General features: G+C 31.3%; 2 protein-coding genes across 7 annotated transcripts in view; one reads left to right on the forward strand and one right to left on the reverse strand.

The window, feature by feature from the left end:
* LOC134711429 (WD repeat-containing protein 64-like) overlaps nt 1-16,321 on the forward strand; it is a 50,372-nt gene extending 34,051 nt beyond the window's left edge. Inside the window, exons 24-32 of one of the 6 annotated variants that reach the window (XM_063572004.1) lie at nt 1,464-1,576; nt 1,938-2,055; nt 2,561-2,652; nt 3,675-3,792; nt 4,166-4,201; nt 7,039-7,119; nt 7,561-7,656; nt 8,323-8,341; nt 14,178-14,311. In XM_063572004.1, coding sequence (XP_063428074.1) covers nt 1,464-1,576; nt 1,938-2,055; nt 2,561-2,652; nt 3,675-3,792; nt 4,166-4,201; nt 7,039-7,119; nt 7,561-7,656; nt 8,323-8,334 — 666 coding nt within the window. In that variant the 3' untranslated portion in view covers nt 8,335-8,341; nt 14,178-14,311. Of the gene's footprint in view, nt 1-1,463; nt 1,577-1,937; nt 2,056-2,560; nt 2,653-3,674; nt 3,793-4,165; nt 4,202-7,038; nt 7,120-7,560; nt 7,657-8,322; nt 8,342-11,410; nt 11,598-14,177 lie in introns of all 6 variants that reach the window. The other 5 variants (XM_063572000.1, XM_063572001.1, XM_063571999.1 and 2 more) reach the window with 5 other exon arrangements.
* A 3,093-nt stretch (nt 16,322-19,414) lies between these two features.
* LOC134711430 (testis-specific serine/threonine-protein kinase 3-like) lies at nt 19,415-20,877 on the reverse strand. The gene has a single exon (XM_063572005.1). The coding sequence runs from the start codon at nt 20,751-20,753 to the stop codon at nt 19,683-19,685; it is 1,071 nt and encodes a 356-aa protein (XP_063428075.1). The 5' UTR covers nt 20,754-20,877; the 3' UTR covers nt 19,415-19,682.
* Between the last annotated feature and the right edge of the window lie 15 nt (nt 20,878-20,892).

Below are 20,892 nucleotides of genomic sequence, written 5' to 3' on the forward strand. Positions count from 1 at the left end.
TTTCTACAACATTGAAAAGTAAAAAAGTTTTAGTAGCTTTTTAGCTCACCTGGCCCAAATCTTCTCCTCTGAAACTACTGGGCTAAATTAAGCCAAACTTGGCCACAATCATCATTGGGGTATCTAGTTTAAAAAATGTGTGGCGTGACCCTGTCAACCATCCAAGATGGCCGCCGAGGCTAAAAATAGAACATAGGGGTAAAATGCAGTTTTGGCTTATAACTCAAAAACCAAAGCATTAAGAGCAAATCTGACATGAGGTAAAATTGTTAATAAGGTCAAGATTTATCTCCCCTGAAATTTTCAGACGAATCAGACAACCCGTTGTTGGGTTGCTGCCCCTGAATTTGTAATTTTAGGGAAATTTTGATGTTTTTGGTTATTATCTTGAATATTATTATAGATAGAGATAAACTGTAAACAGCTATAATGTCAGCAAAGAAAGATTTACAAATAAGTCAACATGTCCAAAATGGTCAGTTGACCCCTTCAGGAGGTATTGCCCTTTATAGTAAATTTTTATCTATTTTTCGTAAATCTTAGTTATCTTTTACACAAATCTTCTCCTCTGAAACTACTGGGACAAATTAAACCAAACTTGGCCACAATCATCATTGGGGTATCTAGTTTTAAAAATGTGTGGCGTGACCCGGTCAACCAACCAAGATGGCCGCCATGGCTAAAAATAGATCATTGGGGTAAAATGCAGTTTTTGGCTTATAACTCAAAAACCAAAGCATTTAGAGCAAATCTGACATGGGGTTTAATTGTTTATCAGATCAAGATCTATCTGCCCTGTAATTTTCAGACAAATCGGACAACCTGTTGTTGGGTTGCTGCCCCTGAATTGGTAATTTTAAGGAAATTTTGCTGTTTTTGGTTATTTTGAATATTATTATAGATAAAGATAAACTGTAAACAGCAATAATGTTCAGCAAAGTAAGATTTACAAATAAGTCTACATGACCAAAATGGTCAATTGACCCCCTAAGGAGTTATTGTCCTTTATAGTCAATTTTTTACAATTTTCATAAAATTTGTAAATTTTTATTAACATATTCCACTGAAACTACTGGGCCAAGTTCATTATAGATAGAGATAATTGTAAGCAGCAAGACTGTTAAGTAAAGTAAGATGTACAAACACATCACCAACACCAAAACACAATTTTGTCATGAATCCATCTGCTTCCTTTGTTTAATATTCACATAGACCAAGGTGAGCGACACAGGCTCTTTAGAGCCTCTAGTTTGGCAATATCACAATTGTTGCATTATTTAGTATAAATGAGGTTTGAAAAAAAATTATAATAGAAACTGATTCTCTTTTTGGGTGCAAATGAATCAGGTTTCTCCTATCTTTGGTAAATAAATTTACTTTCTTAAAACAAAATGAGAATCTATATGAAGGTATTCATTTCCTGAATGTTTTAATTGGTATTTTTGTATTTTCTGTGATTGTAGAGTGCAATAAAACAAGTGATCAGCTGGAGAGCTCATCTAGTGAAAGTTGTGTCCCTTGTTTATATAAACTCATTAAAGTGCATTCTGTCAGGATCTACAGATGGATCAGTCAGGTAAACTTCTTTCTTACATACTAAAGTATGTTCTTAAAACAGCTGACTCTTTCCAGAAAAATTGTCTTACATGAATATTCTGCTGCAGCACATTCTCTTCAAATTAAATGACATATTGGTGGGGGTGAAGATATCTGCAAAAAGTCTCTAGTAAAATTCAATGAATTACCCAAGGTTTAATGCCATGAATTTAAAAAAAAAATGAATTACAACAGAATTTATTCTTTAGTGAAATATTTATACATCAAACAATATAAGTTTTTGCCAGTATAAAGTTCAGGCGTCATGTCAAATTTAAAAAGATTTAAAAATAATTGTTAAAGTTTCCACTAATTTGTTTACATAATTTGTATATTCACAGAGTATGGTGGGGTTACAAAGGTAGATTTGTAGGTTTCTACGGTCAGCATAGACCATTTGTATTCCCAGAACGTGAAGAAACTGCTGGTCCTCCAACTCTTCCTTATGATATTACTGAGGTAAAAAGTCTTATAAATTGCTGTCTCTTTGTTCTGATATATAAGCACAAATAAGGTAATAAATGCTATTTCAAAACACGAAGAGTTGTCTCATTTACTCTCTGATCCCATCTTCTTATATCTATAAACTATCTGTCTAGAAAATAATTTGAAAAGAGGTCCAGTGACATCCTAAACCAACTATTAGGTATCAACTGGTTAGCACTGAGATTTGATGAAGATTTGATACTAGACATTGCAAATATTCTTATTTGTGTATGCCTTATTGTCTTGGCATGGCTGCCATGCCAGAATAACTCTTTCCAGTAATAAAAGTCATGCATTTTGGTCATTGTTGAAGGAGATATGACCTGAAGCTACTAACAATTACCTTATTCGCTTTCTGGTGAATTGAGTTGTCTCATTGTGAATCATACCAGATCTTCTTATGTTTGTATTGTTTATTTGTTTTATAATTATGTTGGATTTAACCTGTTTTGCTTTAATTGACATTTTCTGATTTCAGGGACCATTAGCTCCAGTTCAAGAGAAAAGTGCTAAACAAACCATAAGAACTGTTCAGAAATATGAATATCCACTTATATTTGATAATGAGAAGTAAGTTTTATTGGAGCCACTAAGATATAGTTGTAAATTCTGTAAATAAAATATTTTAAGAATAATACAATCATAAAATCCTGCTGAAATCTTGAAAACAATGGGGAAACAATGGCCATGCCCATAAGTATAACTATTTAACAATAAAAAAATCCTTTATACAAACAGAATCTAATGTCATATTTACATGGAAAAAAAAGAATGCTCTTTTGAACAATAAACATTTAACATTAAAAAAAATGTGTGTATACAACTTGAGACTAATGTGTAGAATTTATTGTAAAAGTTTTTGATACAAAGTATGATGGAACAGACCATGGGAGATAACTCAGCAATGTAATATGTTATTTTCAACTTTACTATGTTATCACTCTTGCTATGGAATTAAGTATTGATTTGTTGGTAAGTTTTTAGTTACTTTTTTTAAGATTTCAAAATATCAAGATTTTTTAGGTGTAGAAACTCAAGATTTGTGACTACTAGAAACCCATGAATACAAATGAATATAAACATTTTGACAGTAGTATAGTTTTAACAGTACACAGCTACTTTTGCATAGGCGCTATTTCTGTACTAAAAATATGCAGTACTGGAAATTTACTTTTAATAATTTATTTTATTTCTTTACTTTAAAATTATGGTAATATTTAGGTAATTGTATTTTACAGTACTTCATTTGCACTAAATATTTTTGTACAGAAACAATACAATATTCCATGTTTGAAAATCATAAGTTTGAGAGATTTGAAATAGAAAAATCTTACAATATGTTGAAAATGTAACGGTAGTAACCAAAAATCTGTAGTACCTAAATTTCAAGTACAAGTACAGTACTGTAAAATACAGGTACTTAAATTTTATCATAATTTTGTAGTAACACAATAGTACTGAGTATCAAAGGAAGTTTCCAGTACTACAAATTTTTAGTACAGAAATTGTACCTATGCAAAAGTAGCTGTGTAGGACATTTGGACTGCAGATTAGGTTGATCTTTTATAACAATTGTGTCTTTTTGTATTCAGGTGGACACCATTTAGAAGATCAGCATACATAAGACAATCAGAGGCACCTCCTCCAAAGAAAAAACCTTTTACCTATGAAATAGATAAAAAGTTCTTTGGAGCTTTGATTAAACCTAAGGTAATTATTTATATTTTATGTATACACCCAATAATATTAGAATTAGTTAATGTACTAGAAAAATTTTAGGAATACTGTAAACAATTAAGATAGAATGTTATTCTCTGTACTGTTTTGCATCTAAACCCACAATTTGTTTTTTAAATAGTTTTTAGAACAAATAGAAAACACAAAATCTTTATTGATATTGAACTTTTTTGAAATTATATATCTCAAAGAAAAATTACCCATCAACCAAATTTTGTAGGAAAGTCAGATGAGTCTATACATTCCTCTTGATAGTCTGAAAATGATTGCTTAAATTTAAGAAAGAAGTCTGAGACCAGTATGTTTTAAAGTCTTCATAGTAAATGAAATGTGTTACTTATTTCAGGATAATTTAAACAGATTTTTAGAACTACATAAGAAGGTGAATGTTGTATGAGCTACACTTTAACTTCAAGTTTTGTGATGCCAGAACATGTGTATAACAGTTGTTTTCACACAAACCAGAAATTCCTGTCACTTAATTCACACCTCAGAAATTCTTTTGCTCACTTTTATACAGCACACTACTTCCTTATTTTTGGGCAGGTATTCAAATCTGAGACATGTTTCCCTCTAACTGTCTAAATGAACTATTTACACTCTTCCCATTAATGAATCTAGTTTGTAAATATATGGAGCTTTAATTGCTCATTTTTGTCTGGCCTTGATGGAATCAAAAAGCGAGACATAGATATGCTATTGTCGGCGTTGGCAATGGCGGCAATGGCGACAGAGTCAACCATGTATTAGTTTGTGATTAGGTTAGTTTATGGTGAACGGCAAGTGGTAGGTCAATCATATTTGGTATTCAGTTGTATAAGCATTGGCACATCTCATTTCCATGGAGATTATTTGGCCCTGCCCCCTTAGTCATGGTATATTGACTTCAAAACTTTTGCTTATTTTACATGAATAAGTTTGTGATTACGTCAGTTTATGGGGAGTCACAAGTGGTAGGTCAATGATATTTGATATGCAGTTGTATAAGCATTGGCATATCTTGTGTCCATGGAAATAATTTGGCTCTGCCCCTTTAGTCATGGTCTATTGAATTTGAAATTTTTTATAAATTATCATGTATTAGTTTGTGATTAGGTCAGTTCAAGGGGAAACATTAGTGGTAGGCCAATGTTAATTGGTATTCAGTTGTATAAGCTTTGGCACATCTCATTTCCATGGAGAATATTTGGCCTTGCCCCTCAGTCACAGTCTAATGACTTTGAAACTTATCTTAGTTTACATGTATTAGTTTGTGATTAGATCAGTTAAAGATGGACTGCTCATGTTAAATCAGTAATATTTGGTATTAAAATTTATTGGCATTTTAAGTATTGTTTCCATGGAGATATCGTCCCACCCCTCTTCATAGTTTATTGACTGAAACTTTTACATAGTTTACAAGTTAATGTTTGTATTTAGATTTCAGAACGACTTATAATAAGTCAATGGTATTTGGTATGCAGTTGTATTAGCATTGGCACATTTCATTTACATGGAGGTTGTTGTTTTTGAATATTTGCATAACTTGTGTAAGATGTAAGAGTATTGCTATTTGGATTTCAACATTTGCATAATCAAAATAACAAAAAGGCGAGACATAACAGTGATAACAGTTTATTTAATGTTGGCAAAGGTTTGATGGAAAAATCTTTCCAAGGAACTTGATGTTTTTTGTTTATGGTTTTATTTTACATACTGTTTACCTTGGGACCAGTTATATACTGTAGATTCTATCATTCATTCATTTTCAGGGGTATCAATCTTTGTGGTTTGAAGAAAACTTACATTTTCCTGGATATTTGATTTCGTTGCTTTGGCAAAGTCTGCACTCATTCCTATAAAAAATTGTAATTCGTTGAGCTTTTAAATTCGTGGTTCTCCTGTTCCCACGATATCCACGAAAATCGGTATCCAACAAATATTAATAAATCCACAGTATTCATCGATTGATTGAAGATGCCTAATGCCTAGTGGAAAATATTACTTGATATTCAAGATACTAATGTGAGTTTGAAAACGTCATAAATTATACACTACACTGTATATTATATGACCTTCACTGAAAGTAAGCATGCTTAAATGAGAGCACATTTGGGAACAGTTATAAGTTATATATGTTTCTCTTAAATCCTCATATGAAAATGGGAAAGAAATCATGTCTTCATAATGTCAGAAGCCTTATAAAAAAATTATATTACAAATCAGAAATTCAAATTGAAATTCCTACACATTTAACTGAAAATACAACTATGAGGCATTAAATTTTGAAATGAGCAATTAACATACTGTTATACACATATAACACTTTGCAGGAACTGGTTATGTGAAAATGGTGTTTTGCAGATTTGAACTTTTTTGTCTGTTTGACTTTTTTAGTGCAATCACATAAAAAAAGAGTCATAGATTTAGCATTGTGTGGATTGTGTTAATTTTAATACAATATATCTTTTTGTTGCAAACGCTGTAAGGACAAAGTTGAGAAAAAATGTGAAACTGTTTTGTAGTGAATTGCTATGTTAGAATCAAAGGATCATTGGTAATTTTATTGTGTGTATACAAAACTGTTGCATTGATGGCCATTTTACCATTATTTGTAATATCATAATATTTTGGTATCCATCAATTTGATAAGTAGTCAGAATTTATTTAATTCTGCAATGGCGAACTTTCAATAGTAAGTAACTGTAATTTGATGCTAGCTTAATTTAGTGATATCTTGTATTTTTGTGTCAAACATATCAAAAAGTGTCGTTTTTTTTAGGAGAAATGCAATGTTGAACAAATCATCATTTTTAGTAAAACTTCCTTAAAAAAACAATCATGTTTTGCATTTAGTGTTTTATGACCTTACAATTTCAAAGATATTGTTCGTATTTTATTTCAATGAGTTCATATTAGATATTTATTCAGATTTATGTTTGGATATGGTCTTATAGGTTTTGATAGTTTACATAAAATATTTATAGTTTCTGTCTGCCAGGGAATAAATTTCACCAGCTATGTATAAACAATCCCAACAACTTTCAGAACAATCAATATTTGAAAATGCATTTAAAAAACATAGTTGCTAGCAAAACATTTTAATTGATGCTTGGACAGTATTGATAATTCTCATTTATTAAGATAATAAGAAGAAGAGGTTTAGGTCTTAACTAAGTGCTTCCATTCAGAATAATGATAACCATTATCATCAATATAACCATTTGTATTTAATTCTAGGCATATAATCATCATCTAGAAAGCATAATAACAGGAGACAAGAATCAAGGAGCTGTGTTTAGAGCTTTACCGGTATACAGGGTAAGATTTTACAGTTGAATGGGTTTTAAAATTTCCTCCATACTTGATATTTTTTCAAATATAGATATACAAATAGACATATGCACTATTCATTTATCCTTTTAGTAAAATAACATGGTATGCTCATGTAGTTATGGTGGTTTGTTAAAATCAATAAAAGCAAAATGTATCTAAACACCTACTTTTATCATCAAACAAACAAAATTTTGTAATACTGTATGTCCAATTCTAAAACATTCACAGTCTATATTTTAGTTGTAAAAATGTCTCAAAGTTTTATGATAGCAACAAATTGTTTTACCCAAAGAAAAGCAGAAATATTTCTCTCTCAGCTGAATAGAGAAGTCACAATTGTTTTTACCCAAGTTTTGTTTTTGTGATTGCAATTTCTCAATATACCAACATGCCTGTCTATTTTATTTTTTTCAATTTTTTATTCAGGTTAAAACACCAAAGAAAATAAAAGAACCAGAGTTAGCATTTAAACTGCCTCATAACAATGAAGCTTCTAGTATTATGTTTGGTGGAGCAAGCAAGGTATGGTGATGTTACTATGTAGATTGAACTCTAAATATTCAAGATAGTTGAAGAATATTACAGTATCTTTTCTATTAGATGGTCTGTTTGGTACTCCATATCTGGCTGTTGGTACTACAATATTATCCTTGTAAAATAGGAGAAAGACTGCTCTGCTTTGGACAAGTTTATTTTGCAATGGATTAGTTCCTATTTTTACAGGAGTTTAGGGGATAAAAATTGATTAAAAAAAATATGGTTTGGTCTACTAGCTAGTACATAAACAACATTCATGTGACATATAAGTAAATATGGACAATCAAAGATTTACTTTTACAATTGTACTGGTAATTGGGTTGTTATAAATCAACAACTGTATAAAAAAAAAAAAAAAAAAAAAAGTCATTTTTTTTTAAATTCTGATTAAAAGTTATTTGAATTAAAAGCTAACAGTTAATTGGCCATTGTTTATGGCAGTATTCTTACATACAGCACATCACTTGGACTAATTGGAAATGGTATCACATCTCCTGATTTTCATATACATGTAACATGTTTATAGACTGCTGGCAAGAAAACTTGTTTTAGGTAGTGCAGTCTTTATGACTTCTATGTCTCTGAGATTCTTTTCTTTATTGGGAAGTGTTTTCTATGCATTATACTTGTAAAGCATTGTTTTTATTTCAGTTTACATTTTAAGGTCATTGTAAGTAAACAAACAAAACACTAGAAAACCTACCCTTCCAACTAGTGAAATAAAACGCCTTAAATATCAAGACAAATACATTTAATTTATATGTTGTTTGTGTCTGACATTGTTTCTAAGTCTGAATAATGCCAATACTGTAGTGATACCCATGCACCATATCCCACTTTTTTTGGTAACTCTGATTTTAATTTATAAATAAAAAATTGGGGCTTATCATTCATATATACAAAAAAATAATGTGGGCCTAAAATAAACCCTTGTTTCACCCGAAAGATTATAACCAAATAGTCTATTGGCATATTTTTTTCAAAAGTTCATGTAACAAACAAAATTTTAGTTTTTTAATGTAAAAAAAATAGGCTTTTATCAGGATCTATCAGAACTTTTAGTTTTCTTTTCCAGTATTTATTTTAATGTTGGTTAGTATTGAGGCTTAGTTAGTAAATCAAGAACATAAGGATATTTGCAAATTAAGTTACTTTGCATTTATTGTAGGAGTAAAAGAAATGTAAGATGGATATTTACTTAAAAATTGTGAATACACAAAATGGTCTTTTCACAACAATTGATCAACACTAGCAGTGCCTTGGAGAAATTTAAATTTACTCTTGTATATGTTTAACAAGATTTAATATTTTTCAATTTAGGATAGTTATAGGAATTAGACTCATTTTCTTTTATATACAAAACATTTTGTATTCAAATTTGAAACTTTCAACATTATTTAAGACAAAAAATATATATCATTTTGCCAACTTCTTCAGGAAAGATTTTTCAAATTTTTGTTAGGAATTGCATTCTATTTTTATGTCTTTTTGATATGATTTTGTTTCATTTTGAATATTTTCTTATAGAAAAACATAGATGATATACCTTATCCACAAATAACTTCAAGGCACTGTGCAAATATACTCCAAATATGCATGTTTGGAATAATTTTGATAATTCAATAAAATACAACACTCACTCAATGATAATTGAAACAGACTATGTTATTTAACATGTTTGCACACTTTGTCTTGATAATCACATCAAATGTATGTGGCACATAGCAAACTTGTTTTCTTTTTATGTTTTTTAACAGCAACTGTGTTATCTTAAAATCATGCCTTTGAAATGAAGATAAGAAATGCAGAACACTATAATTTCTTCCTATAACATGTAGATCTCGATCGATGTCCATTGTGCTTACAAGGAATCTGTCCATCTGTCTGTATCAGGTTTCCACTTAGAGGTGGTACACAACACTTTCACTAAAATCAATTTGGCTCGTTTAATTTTCATAAAATTTTGGCAAAGTATTTACTTTACCCCTTTGACAAAAATATAAAAATTTTAAGAAATTTGAACCAACCAATTTATCAGAAAAATTACACTGGTTATATAGATTTTTGACAAACACTCATTTTGATCATTGAGAAGCTTAATATTACCTTAACAACACAACGTAATTAAAACGTTCAGCTGATATTACAGAGTTATCTCCCTGTAGTGTTAGGTACCACCTTAAACTCAGACAACATGTATTGTAAAGTGAACTGTTGAATATGAATGACAAGCTAGGTTTCTTACCCAAATTTCACAATTCACAAAACTATTCGTTCATTAAGGACTTTCTAGTATACAAATTCATTCATCCTGAGCTGATTGATTTCATTTGAGTTTGTCACATGATGAATGACATGTGACTTATTTCTATAGCAGGAGGATATGAGAAAGACTAATAATGTCTAAAGTAAGACGTCTTCTTTTGTTGAATGATATGTCAGGCAGAGAGGTACAAGAATTTCAACAATTTAAAATGACCAACAATTCTTTAAGCCCAATGGCAAAATCTAGCATCACTTAGTATTAAATAAAAAGATATAGTTACTGTAAATTCAGAAATTATTGTGTGCATTTATTATTGCAATTTTGTCATTTTAGTCTAAATTGCAATTTAATTTTTGCGATGTTGATTTCCTATTCAACTTATATACAACATTTTAAAATGCAACAAATTATTGCAAATATAACCCTGTCCCAATGATTTCTGAGTTTACAGTAAGAATGTCTATCTTATAATGAGAATGTGGCATGTTTGTTTTTTGCACATCAAATGACCATAATATTTCCTTATGCTGTTATGAACATGAAGAAGATGTTGCTAGATTTTCCTATAATTTGACACAATATTTGTTTAAGACTTTAATACACCTTATCGCTATTTGTCCACCATTGCTGGATATCCAATAAAAATTTGACGTCACAAAACAAATTATCTGACGCCACAATGGAAAAGTGATTGTTGTATGCGTCAAAATTTCAAGCGGCAGGGTCAGCTGGGATTAGAGATAAGGTGTATTGTCAAAAAGCACAATTGTATAACCTATACAGCCTGAATACACCACAAATTAAATTATTTTATTTTACCCGCTTTAAATTTCTTTTACCTCTCTTGTGTAAGTCTGTTACCTTTGATATTTTTAATTGATTCAAATAAACAGATTTACTCCTGACATTCTGTTTGTAGGAAGCTGGAACAAAAAATTGTTGTTTTATTTGGTTTTTATTTTAGAATAGTCTGTATATGTCAGACTCCATTGAAAACTGTTTTTATCTAACATTTTGGTTAAGTTGCAGTTCAAGCTAATCAAATAATAAATAATTCTTTGTAAGTGCCACAAATGTAGTCTATTGCAAGAATATGATATAAAGAATATTAGATTCAGGATAAGGGGGACAGAATTGTTAGATTTTTTTCTGGAGCATCATTTAAAAGGAAACTTATATAAGATAACTCTTAAAACAACTAGATCTATGTCTATGGTTGAAATATTTAATATCAAAATTTCTATTCAAATGACAAAAATCCGGTTCAAATAAAAGGGACAAAAAGGGTTATGCCAAATTCAGGAATCAGCACTATGCATATGGGATATAAATTCCTTCATAATATGAAATGATTTGAGGGATATTTGTGTGAGAAACATGTTGTAGTGTAGCTAACTTTATGTTATAACTTGATATTGTTGAGCTAACTACTCTAACTTTGTGCTCTGTGTGACTAACACTTTGATATTGTAGAGTTTACCTTCTAACAGCCAATTTAGAGATCAATTTACTATGGATCAAAAACAATTCTTGAGGATACGGAAGCCATCCCAAGTGAACATGCTCCCTCGTATCAACTCTCTCTATCTTAAACTCAACAAGAAGTATGACAAACTTGATTATCTAAAGACTAAAGTCAAAAGATGAAATATTTGTATGTGTAAGTAGAGCTCTGTAGATAAAAATCCTTCCACTTATAGATACATAGACAAAATCCTTCCACTTATAGATACATAGACAAAATCCTTCCACTTGTAGATACATAGACAAAATCCTTCCACTTATAGATACATAGACAAAATCCTTCCACTTATAGATACATAGTGATAGACATCTCTTCACTTAGTTTAGAACTGAAAGATTTGTAAAATCCTTCCACTGATAGATATATAGACATCCATTCATGTGTATGTCTATGTTGTGATGTTACACTATTGTTTCAAGTAAGGGTAAAGGTTGGTACCTATTGAAAAGTTTAAACCCACTTGTGGTTCCGTTTGTTGATGTGGTTCATAAATGTTTCTTGTTTTTTATATAGATAAGACCGTTGGTTTTCCCTTTAAAATGATTTTACCCTAGTCATTTTTTGGAACCCTTTGAAGCTTGCTGTTCGGTGTGAGCCAAAGCTTTGTGTTGAAGGACATACTTTGACCAATAATGGATTACTTTTACAAATTGTGACTTCAAAGAGAGTTGTCTCATTGGCACAGAGGCGGACTTAGGTTGGGCAGGGGGCCTGAGCCCCCCTTTTTGGGTAAAAATTTGGTTGCTTATATAGGGAATCACTGAAGTGTGACTGGAGCGGGCCCCCTCTTAGGAAGTCAGTGGGCCCCACTTATGAAAATTTCTTGATCCGCCACATTGGCACTCATACCGCATTTTACCTTTTTATATCTACTAGTTTGGAACTGACAGATATGTAAAATGACATGAGATATTGTTTTTATTGCCATTACTTAGAACTTTATTATGATATGTCAATGTCACTGTTCAAATAATGAGAGTATTACATATGCATGTGCTTTTCATTACATTTGAACATGGAAATAAGTGTTAAAGTTGCATTAAATCTGTCATACCAATTCACAATGAAACCAATTTACAATGAAGGATGTGAATTGATACCAGCAAATATCACTGATTGTTTGTTAGAGTTTTAATGCCACTTTTGGGCTATTTTCGTGGCCATCATTTTTTATGGGTGGATGAAGCCGAGTTGCTAGGAGAAAACCAGTAACTGATCGATAGAAAAACTGAAAATCCTAGTCAATTAAAATAAGAGTTGAGTGCACACGCATAAGCTGGGTTTGAAATCACAACCTTAGTGTTGACTGGCTAATGATTACAGTAGTAGAACTTAACTTAGACCAATTGGCCACCTCGACCCCGCAAGCAAATATGTAGATACAAATTTGATCTGCATTTACTAAAGAAGAATTGGAAGGTGTTTTTTTTTTAAAGAATACTTTATTTTGCAGCAATTTCACAGCATATATGTGTTCATCACAGATTTTTCTTATTTTACACAGTTAACAAATAAAGTTGAGATAAAACATTTTTTCCCCCATTGCATGTAATCTAAACTTTTAACTTGCTAATTTAATACTATTTATGATACATGGATAAAGTAACCAGTATGATATGCATGATATATGTTATAGTGAGAAACATTGAGAAGTGACCAAGTTACTAGGGGAGATAATAAAAGCTTTCATCTGGATAATTTTTAAGGGGAGATAATTCGTGATTGATGTTTCTCACTAATTAATGTTTGAATAAATAATATTAAAAGAAAATGTAACAAGCATGAAATATTATTTGTATATATAACTACCTTATAATTATTTCCCTTTATAAAGCATTACTTTAACTCAATGATTGGAACTTGTTCTCTGTATATGCATTCATTTATAATTTCATGTCAGGCAAGGACGTGTATCATGTTAGTTATACATCCTTGATTTCAGGGTACAGAATTTTTAATAAGATCTCTTATAGGTGACATCTAGCCGAAGAATTGTTGCTGGTTTTTTCCCTCTGAATTATATGTACATAAAATATTCAGGAATAGAGAAAAACCATGTTAATAAATAACACCTTAATTCCCATTCAAAGTATGAATATTGTTTGGGCTAATAATTAGTTCATAGATGCTTTACTTGAGTTAGCAGATTACGGCCACAAAAAAATATTCATTAATGAAATGTGAATTTTATTAGATTCATCTGTGATATCTCATGCAGGACCCATATCAGTTTGTCAAGTATCCACATAAATTGACACTTTTCTTGTTTTATGAAATTACACTCAGAAATCACTGATTTAGAGCTTATAATATTTTATAGCCAGTTGTCTCTTGCTAAGGACAAGATATTGACCTCTAGATGTCTCTTTTTTTATGTCATTTGGTTGTGATCTCTGTTGTGTATATCCAGCATCTTGTTGATCCATTTCTCTTTTGTTTTATATTGAAGCAGATTATGTGAAGGTTAATAAAATGACTTCAGAGTTATTGATGTAACTTCAGAATTTATTTCCATATCTCTATCATTGTGAAAATTGTGACCAGACAGATTTTTGCATAAATGTAAAAATTAGTACCCAACTTTTTTGTCCATTTTCAAAACATTGCAAGGACATGGGAAAGTTTCTGAATTTAAAAATCTAAGCTACAAATTAAAATCCTATCCAGCAAAAATTTGTAGATTGAGAATTTATTTATTTGTTATTTATTTTTCAGTTAATTATGCAATCCAAAGCAGCTAGCCGTCGTGTAACAAAAAGAGGTAGTGCTATGGGCAGGTCTGTTGGCAGTGTATCATTGTCATCGGCCAATTTTTCATCAAGGATACAATCGAGACAGTCCATTTTGCCCACACCAAGATCTATGAGTAAAATGAGCAAGTTAAGCTCATTAACATCATAATAGAGCATGGGATTGAATTTCTAAAATTCTGTACTTTAGTAGCTTATTTACAAGACAATTGTGTAATGTTTTCCATAAATCTATGCATCATATGAATTTTGATTTTTTCATTTCAACACTATCATAAAAGTCAACCTTTGATGTCGGTTGACTTCATGAACCAGTGCAAACAGTCAATGTCAAAATTGAAATTTTTTTTAATTTAGAAAGTAAAATGAAGGGAGAAATTTGCGCCACATTATTTTCTGCAATGCTACGTTTGCACCACCAGTTTTAGAATTACATGGTATCATTTGCGCCAAAAATAGAACATACGATTGCGCCAATTAGAAGAAAAATTACTTCCCTTCTCCTTTATTCGGACTTGAAACCGGCAGTTTACACGAATGTTCCCTTTTCTAAAACATATCTTCTTCTTACTGCTGCTGCATGGGTACTTCCCATGCATGGGTACTTCCCAATATAATGTATTTAGTAGCTAGTAACTTCACTTTATTGTCCAAAAAACACAAACATTGAAGGATGAAATGCATAAAACAGTTCATTGTAATTCTTGTGGAATGCTTCTGTTCCATTACTGGTGCATCTTGCTGTAGATAGTTTAAGCCCATATGCATGATGGAAACAAATCACTGTGTCATCAACATATTTGACTTAAACATAATCAGCAAAAGAATCTATTTTCTTCTCCTTTGGCATATCTTGTATTAAATATTCAGCAAAGCAATAAGTTTTCTTTTCTCTCTGTACATGGACTGTCTAATGCATTTTAAGTCATTTCTCTCCAGGTGCTCATCTACATGATGAAATATCTCCGAACATATAATCCTTTTTAAGCCAAAAATAAGAATAAATATATATTAATCATTAATATATATGATAGATATGTGGACAGGTAAATTGGCGCAAATGAGCTCCGAATATTGGCGCAATTTATATATTTGGAAAACAAAATTTGGTGCATTGATACCCCTGAAAAACAATAATTGGCACAAAAGGACTGCTGCCAAAATGAATAAGATGAATTGTTATTAAAATACTTTCATTTTAATTTTAATTTCTAAATTTACAAAATTTCCAATTTTGACATTGACTGTTTATAAATGCATACAATACTTTCTGAATTAATAGTAGATATATTATTATTACGATGTTTATACATAAATTGTTGGTTATCTTTATTTTTTTCAAAGAAAAGTTATGATTACATCAAGCAGTATTATAAAATGAAATCAGCATTTTTGTAATGTTAAAAGTTGTACCAATTAATTTTGTAAACTGATGGTTTGTCATCTGGTATCATCCAATTATTACTAGTAAGAGAGTACAGCAACTGACAATTGTTTGTGCAGGTCCAGTTTAATTTTTAGTGTCCTCACTATGGTCTTGTCGAATGAACCAATGCTTCTTTAAACAGGCTTATGATATTTTGTACTCTATAATTAACTAGAAAATGGCTTTGCCGATTCTTGCTTTATTTTGCTATTCCAAATTTTCACTGCAACTGTAAAGACTTAAGTTTAATCATTTTTTACATTTTTATATTTTTTTTTATTTTAAAGGTCACACATTTCTATTTAAAGATATGATATACGGAGGCCAGTCTGAGTCAGTTATGGAAATATATATAAAATTCTTTTTCTATCTGCATGAAACCCTTTTTCCAAAATCAAGATGCTACTTTTCAGTTTTGGTGATTTTGCATCTACTTCTGTCATAAAGTCATCTTTTTTAAATTAAAACAGAGGATGTGAGCATTACAGTTAATATTTACTCTTTGTTATGGTTCCATATTTTTAATCATGTTTATTTTTTATTTTGTTTTTTATATGAATAACATGCAATGAATTTTTAAGCAGAAGACAGAACTGCTGATAAATTCAAGATTTTATTTTGTTACCTGTGATATTTTAGAAAGTCTGTGATAAATATTTTTTATTAATAAACAAAGAAATATTTATCTTGTTATGAATTTAATATGGTGGTGCTTTATTCAATATTCTGTAAATATTTTGTATCTTAGGTGAATGTTGCTTTGAATCTTTGCAATCTGAATTGTGGGTAAATGCTCCTTTATAGTACCAGCACATAATCATTATAGGTCTTTAATATCAGATTATTTGCAATCTGAATTGTGGGTAAATGCTCCTTTATAGTACCAGCACATAATCATTATAGGTCTTCAATATCAGGTTAACGTATTTATCAAAGAAGTACATGTTCTTGTCTGTCTGACAAATGTCGTATGGCCTTGACATCATTTTCAGACTTCATGGTCGTGATAGATTTCATGTCTGTTTCTTAGTATATATGCTATACAGCTTGGCAATGCTTAGTATAGATTCATCGTAAAAGTATAGGGTTGGGTAGCTTATTTGTGGTAGCTGCTGTGAATAATTGACATAAGTCACTATATTTGCTGTGGAAGTAGAAATTTGCTTTTTTGTTGTCCCATCCAAACCTTCTCTTTTTCATTCCATCTTTCTTTCAATGAATTGGCCTTTAATGCTAATATGGTGCAAGAAACTCATAAATAATTAGGTCTGACCTTTGTAAATAGGCATGAAAGGTCAACAATATTTTGATTCATGAATGTAATGGAAGGATTGTATGTTCATTTTATACAAATTGTATTTGACTTTGATATAATTTTTAATGCTCATGTGGTCAGCTTTAAGTTTACTGGATTTGGTCTTTTGCATGGTATAATTATGCACATCATACATTCCAAAATTAAAAGATAGATTGCCAACGAAGCAGCTAACCAACATGTACCAAAAGACACATTTGAAGTTAAACCTTCAACAATGAATAAAAACCAATGGTGTAAGGTATCACTTAGCAATAAAAGTTCTCCAGTACACCAGATTACATGTAAATCGGCAATTAAAAAGACAGTCAACAGAGTAAATTAGTAATAGTTAAGTAATACAAGGACCATGACATCCTTTGGAATATGGACACATGGCTTGAGACAGGCACTCAAGTATGTGGTAAGGTAAACCATATTTACTGTGCACTCTCTTATCTATCCCCCGCCCCTGACACTACCCTCCTCCTCACCTGAGGTACATTTTTGTTGTGGTATAACAACAACACAATACTAAGTACTGTAAAAATTAACTGGAATGGACATTACTCAAAATATAGATCGACATACAGAATGAAAAAAAAATGCAAATAGTACTGAAATTCTAAACCTATAACGTTCAGTATATTTATATTTCTCTCTTTATTGGATTAGAATGTCAAATTCAGGTTAAGAATGATTTTGAAATGACAATTTAAGTGTAAAAACACTTATAGCATATTGAATGGTATCATGTTTTTGTTGGTCTAAATCCTGAACATGCAAGAAGTATTTGCCACTGGACGTTAAGCAAAAGTAGAATAAGGCAAAGACACATTATAAACACGGGAAAGATAAATTCACTGGTCAATAACTTTTATGCACACATAAAATGACCTAAAACTATACCAATTGGGGTTTGATCATTCTAAATACTGCTACGTAAATAACTTGATACTGCAACGGTGCTATTTGTGGAGTCGAGATACATTGACCCATAAATACATAATTATAAGGTCAGTCACTGGCCATTGTTTGTGACGAGAACAATATGTTTCCGTAGAATTGTCTTTATGACGTTACGAAGTATTGCTAGTACAGGTTCGCGGATTTTTTTCATCGCCTGCATTATGTCTATAAAAATTCACGAGATTCAAACAAAATGTCTATTTTTAGCTTTGAATAGTGAATAATTATGTTTCGTCTTGTCTGTTCCCATTGCGAAATGGAATAGAAATGTCTCTAAAGCCACACTTTCCTGGTCTGTCCAGAGACAATGTATACACTATGCTCATTCCATGTTTGGTCTACCCTACTTAAATAACTTGAGGATCATTCGAGATTTCCTTTTGTCTGTAGCATAAATGAACAGATGCATTCCATCTTGCCATTCAATGTGAAATCAAATTTCTCCAACCAGTGATTCTTGATATCTCACTTAAAACCTGGGACTGTTATACTAGTGTAATAGTCCCAGCTTAAACTAAAGTATACATATGGTTTTACACTTGTAATTTTGGGGCCCTTTATAGTTTGTTGTTCGGTGTGAGCCAAGGCTCCGTGTTAAAGGCCGTACATTGACCTATAATGGTTTACTTTTTTAAATTATTATTTTGATGGAGAGTTATCTCATTGGCACTCACACCACATCTTCCTTTTTCGATATAACTGAGAAAGTGACTTTGAGTTCAACAAATCAATACAAACAAGCGAAAATATTCTGTAAACAATTATGACAATTATTGTATATTTGCCTCATAATTGGTTTATTAGTTAATTAGTTTGTTTTTTGGTATGCTATTAACGTCAATTTGACAGAAAAACTTAGTATTCGTGTACACAGTTGGAATACTTCCACTTGTATTCGTTGCACGAATTGTTTCTTATGATCCACACACTAGCTCGATAAGTGCATTTACTCATTGTTGAAAGCCGTTCAGTAACCAATAGCTTACATTCATGCTATTTGGTCTCTGGTTTATATTTTCTCATTGGCACCCATACCGCATCTCCTTATTTTTGTAATGAAGGATGTAAAAAAGGGTATAAAACAAAATTTCCAATTCACAGATTTGTGATCAAATGTTAAAACATCAAAAAAGAAGAAATGTCGGATTATTGATTAACTGATTGTTTTCAATGTAACACTTTTTTAAATAACAATGGAGAATTGAAAATAAGGACTGAATTAGCTAGAGGATTATACAAGACAAAATGTCCAAACATCAAGGAAAAGAAACCTTCATTATAACCAATGATTTTCACGGCTTTAAAGTTTGACTGGAATGAACCGAACAATAAACTTCCGATGAAATAGAAAGAAAACTCTTTACACATTTTGTTTACAATATCATGACATTATAGATCTATTAGTCCTAAGAAATGCATGAAATATTTGCCACTGAATGTTAAGCAACCAACAATAAGTTAATTATAAAAACATGCATTAATTGCCTTATGGATTAATGTTTGCAAAACTTGATTAAATATCATTTTTATTATTAAATTTTAACACTCATGCAAATGCAATATAAATAAACAGTACCATATAAACAAAGTATTACAATTGAAAAATATAATCACCTACAATATAATATGCTATCTTATCAAAATATTACAAAATATACACCTATAGAAAAGTTGAAAGTATTGCACTTATAAAAGGAAAAACATTTCTAAACCGTTTATAATTATTTCCAAAATACAAATAATGATTACCAAAATCCAGTACGAACGAATCACAATTTTCATTACCCAGATTGTTCACTTGTAGAGGGCGCTTCCTTGTCTTGTTTCTCCGATTTCCGACTTGCTCCTTCCATCTTGACATTTTCGGGTCGTATTTTCACATCTTGTTTAAACCATGGAGAGCCAAGGAGCTCATATATATCTGGTCTGTCTTTATAATCATAGGAAAACAACCACAAAATTAAACAACGGCAATCATCTGAGACGTTTTTCTTAAACTTTTGCCATGGGAAGTTCAAACGTTTATGTTCCTCTAACACACCCTGATTTCCTTTACTTTCATCGTAAGGCATTTTACCGGTAACAAAAATATACAAAATCACTCCAATAGCCCAAATGTCTGCTTTTCTAGGATCATAGGGCTCTCCTTTCAAAATTTCTGGAGCAGCATATGACTTTGAGCCACAGTATGTTCTGCTAAGATCCCGCATGCAGTCCTCTTTAACGAAACCAAAATCACATATCTTTATCGTGTGGGTGCCATCTAATAGAAGGTTTTCCAGCTTGAGATCTCTGTGAGTAATGTTTTGTTCATGGAGATATCGTACTGCTTCACAAATCTGACGTGTCCAAGAACGAGCAATTATATCTTTGATAGCTCCATTACGCTGAATGTATCTCAAAACATCACCATTTTCTGCAAACTCTAATATCATATACACACGTCTACTATCCTCGAAAATATCTAGCATACGAATAATATGAGGATGGCGAAGTTTAGGCCATATCTCCATTTCACGAGGAAGAAATCTGTGCTGAAAATCTTTCGGTGCTTTTGTTCTGTCTATTATTTTTACAGCAACTTTATCACGATCGCTCTTAAAGCAATGTGCATACTTGACTTTGGAATAACTTCCGCTTCCAAGAGTTTGTTTCACTAAATATCCTTTCTTTGCTAAGACAGCACGGTAAGTTGGTCTATAAGTTACGGTTTCATTCCTTGAGGATAGCGATCGTTTCACATCGACTTGTTCGAGCTCTGATTGCATAAGCTCGAGTTCTGCCATTAATTTGTCAGGCTTCGATGAACTCTCCTCAGCCATCCTCTTCTTGGACCGCTTTTCAGGCAGCATTAACAATTGTAGGACCTTTAGCTTGTTTAAAATTTACAACTTCCACATTCCTGAAGCTTGTTATTTTTTACTGCCTCTTCTGTTGACATCCAACTCCAAAACGAGACACAATGGTTAGAACCAAGAGCAACCAAAATGT

Source organism: Mytilus trossulus, chromosome 3 (genome assembly GCF_036588685.1).
Source record: "Mytilus trossulus isolate FHL-02 chromosome 3, PNRI_Mtr1.1.1.hap1, whole genome shotgun sequence".
In the NCBI taxonomy this organism is placed as follows: Eukaryota; Metazoa; Mollusca; class Bivalvia; order Mytilida; family Mytilidae; genus Mytilus; species Mytilus trossulus.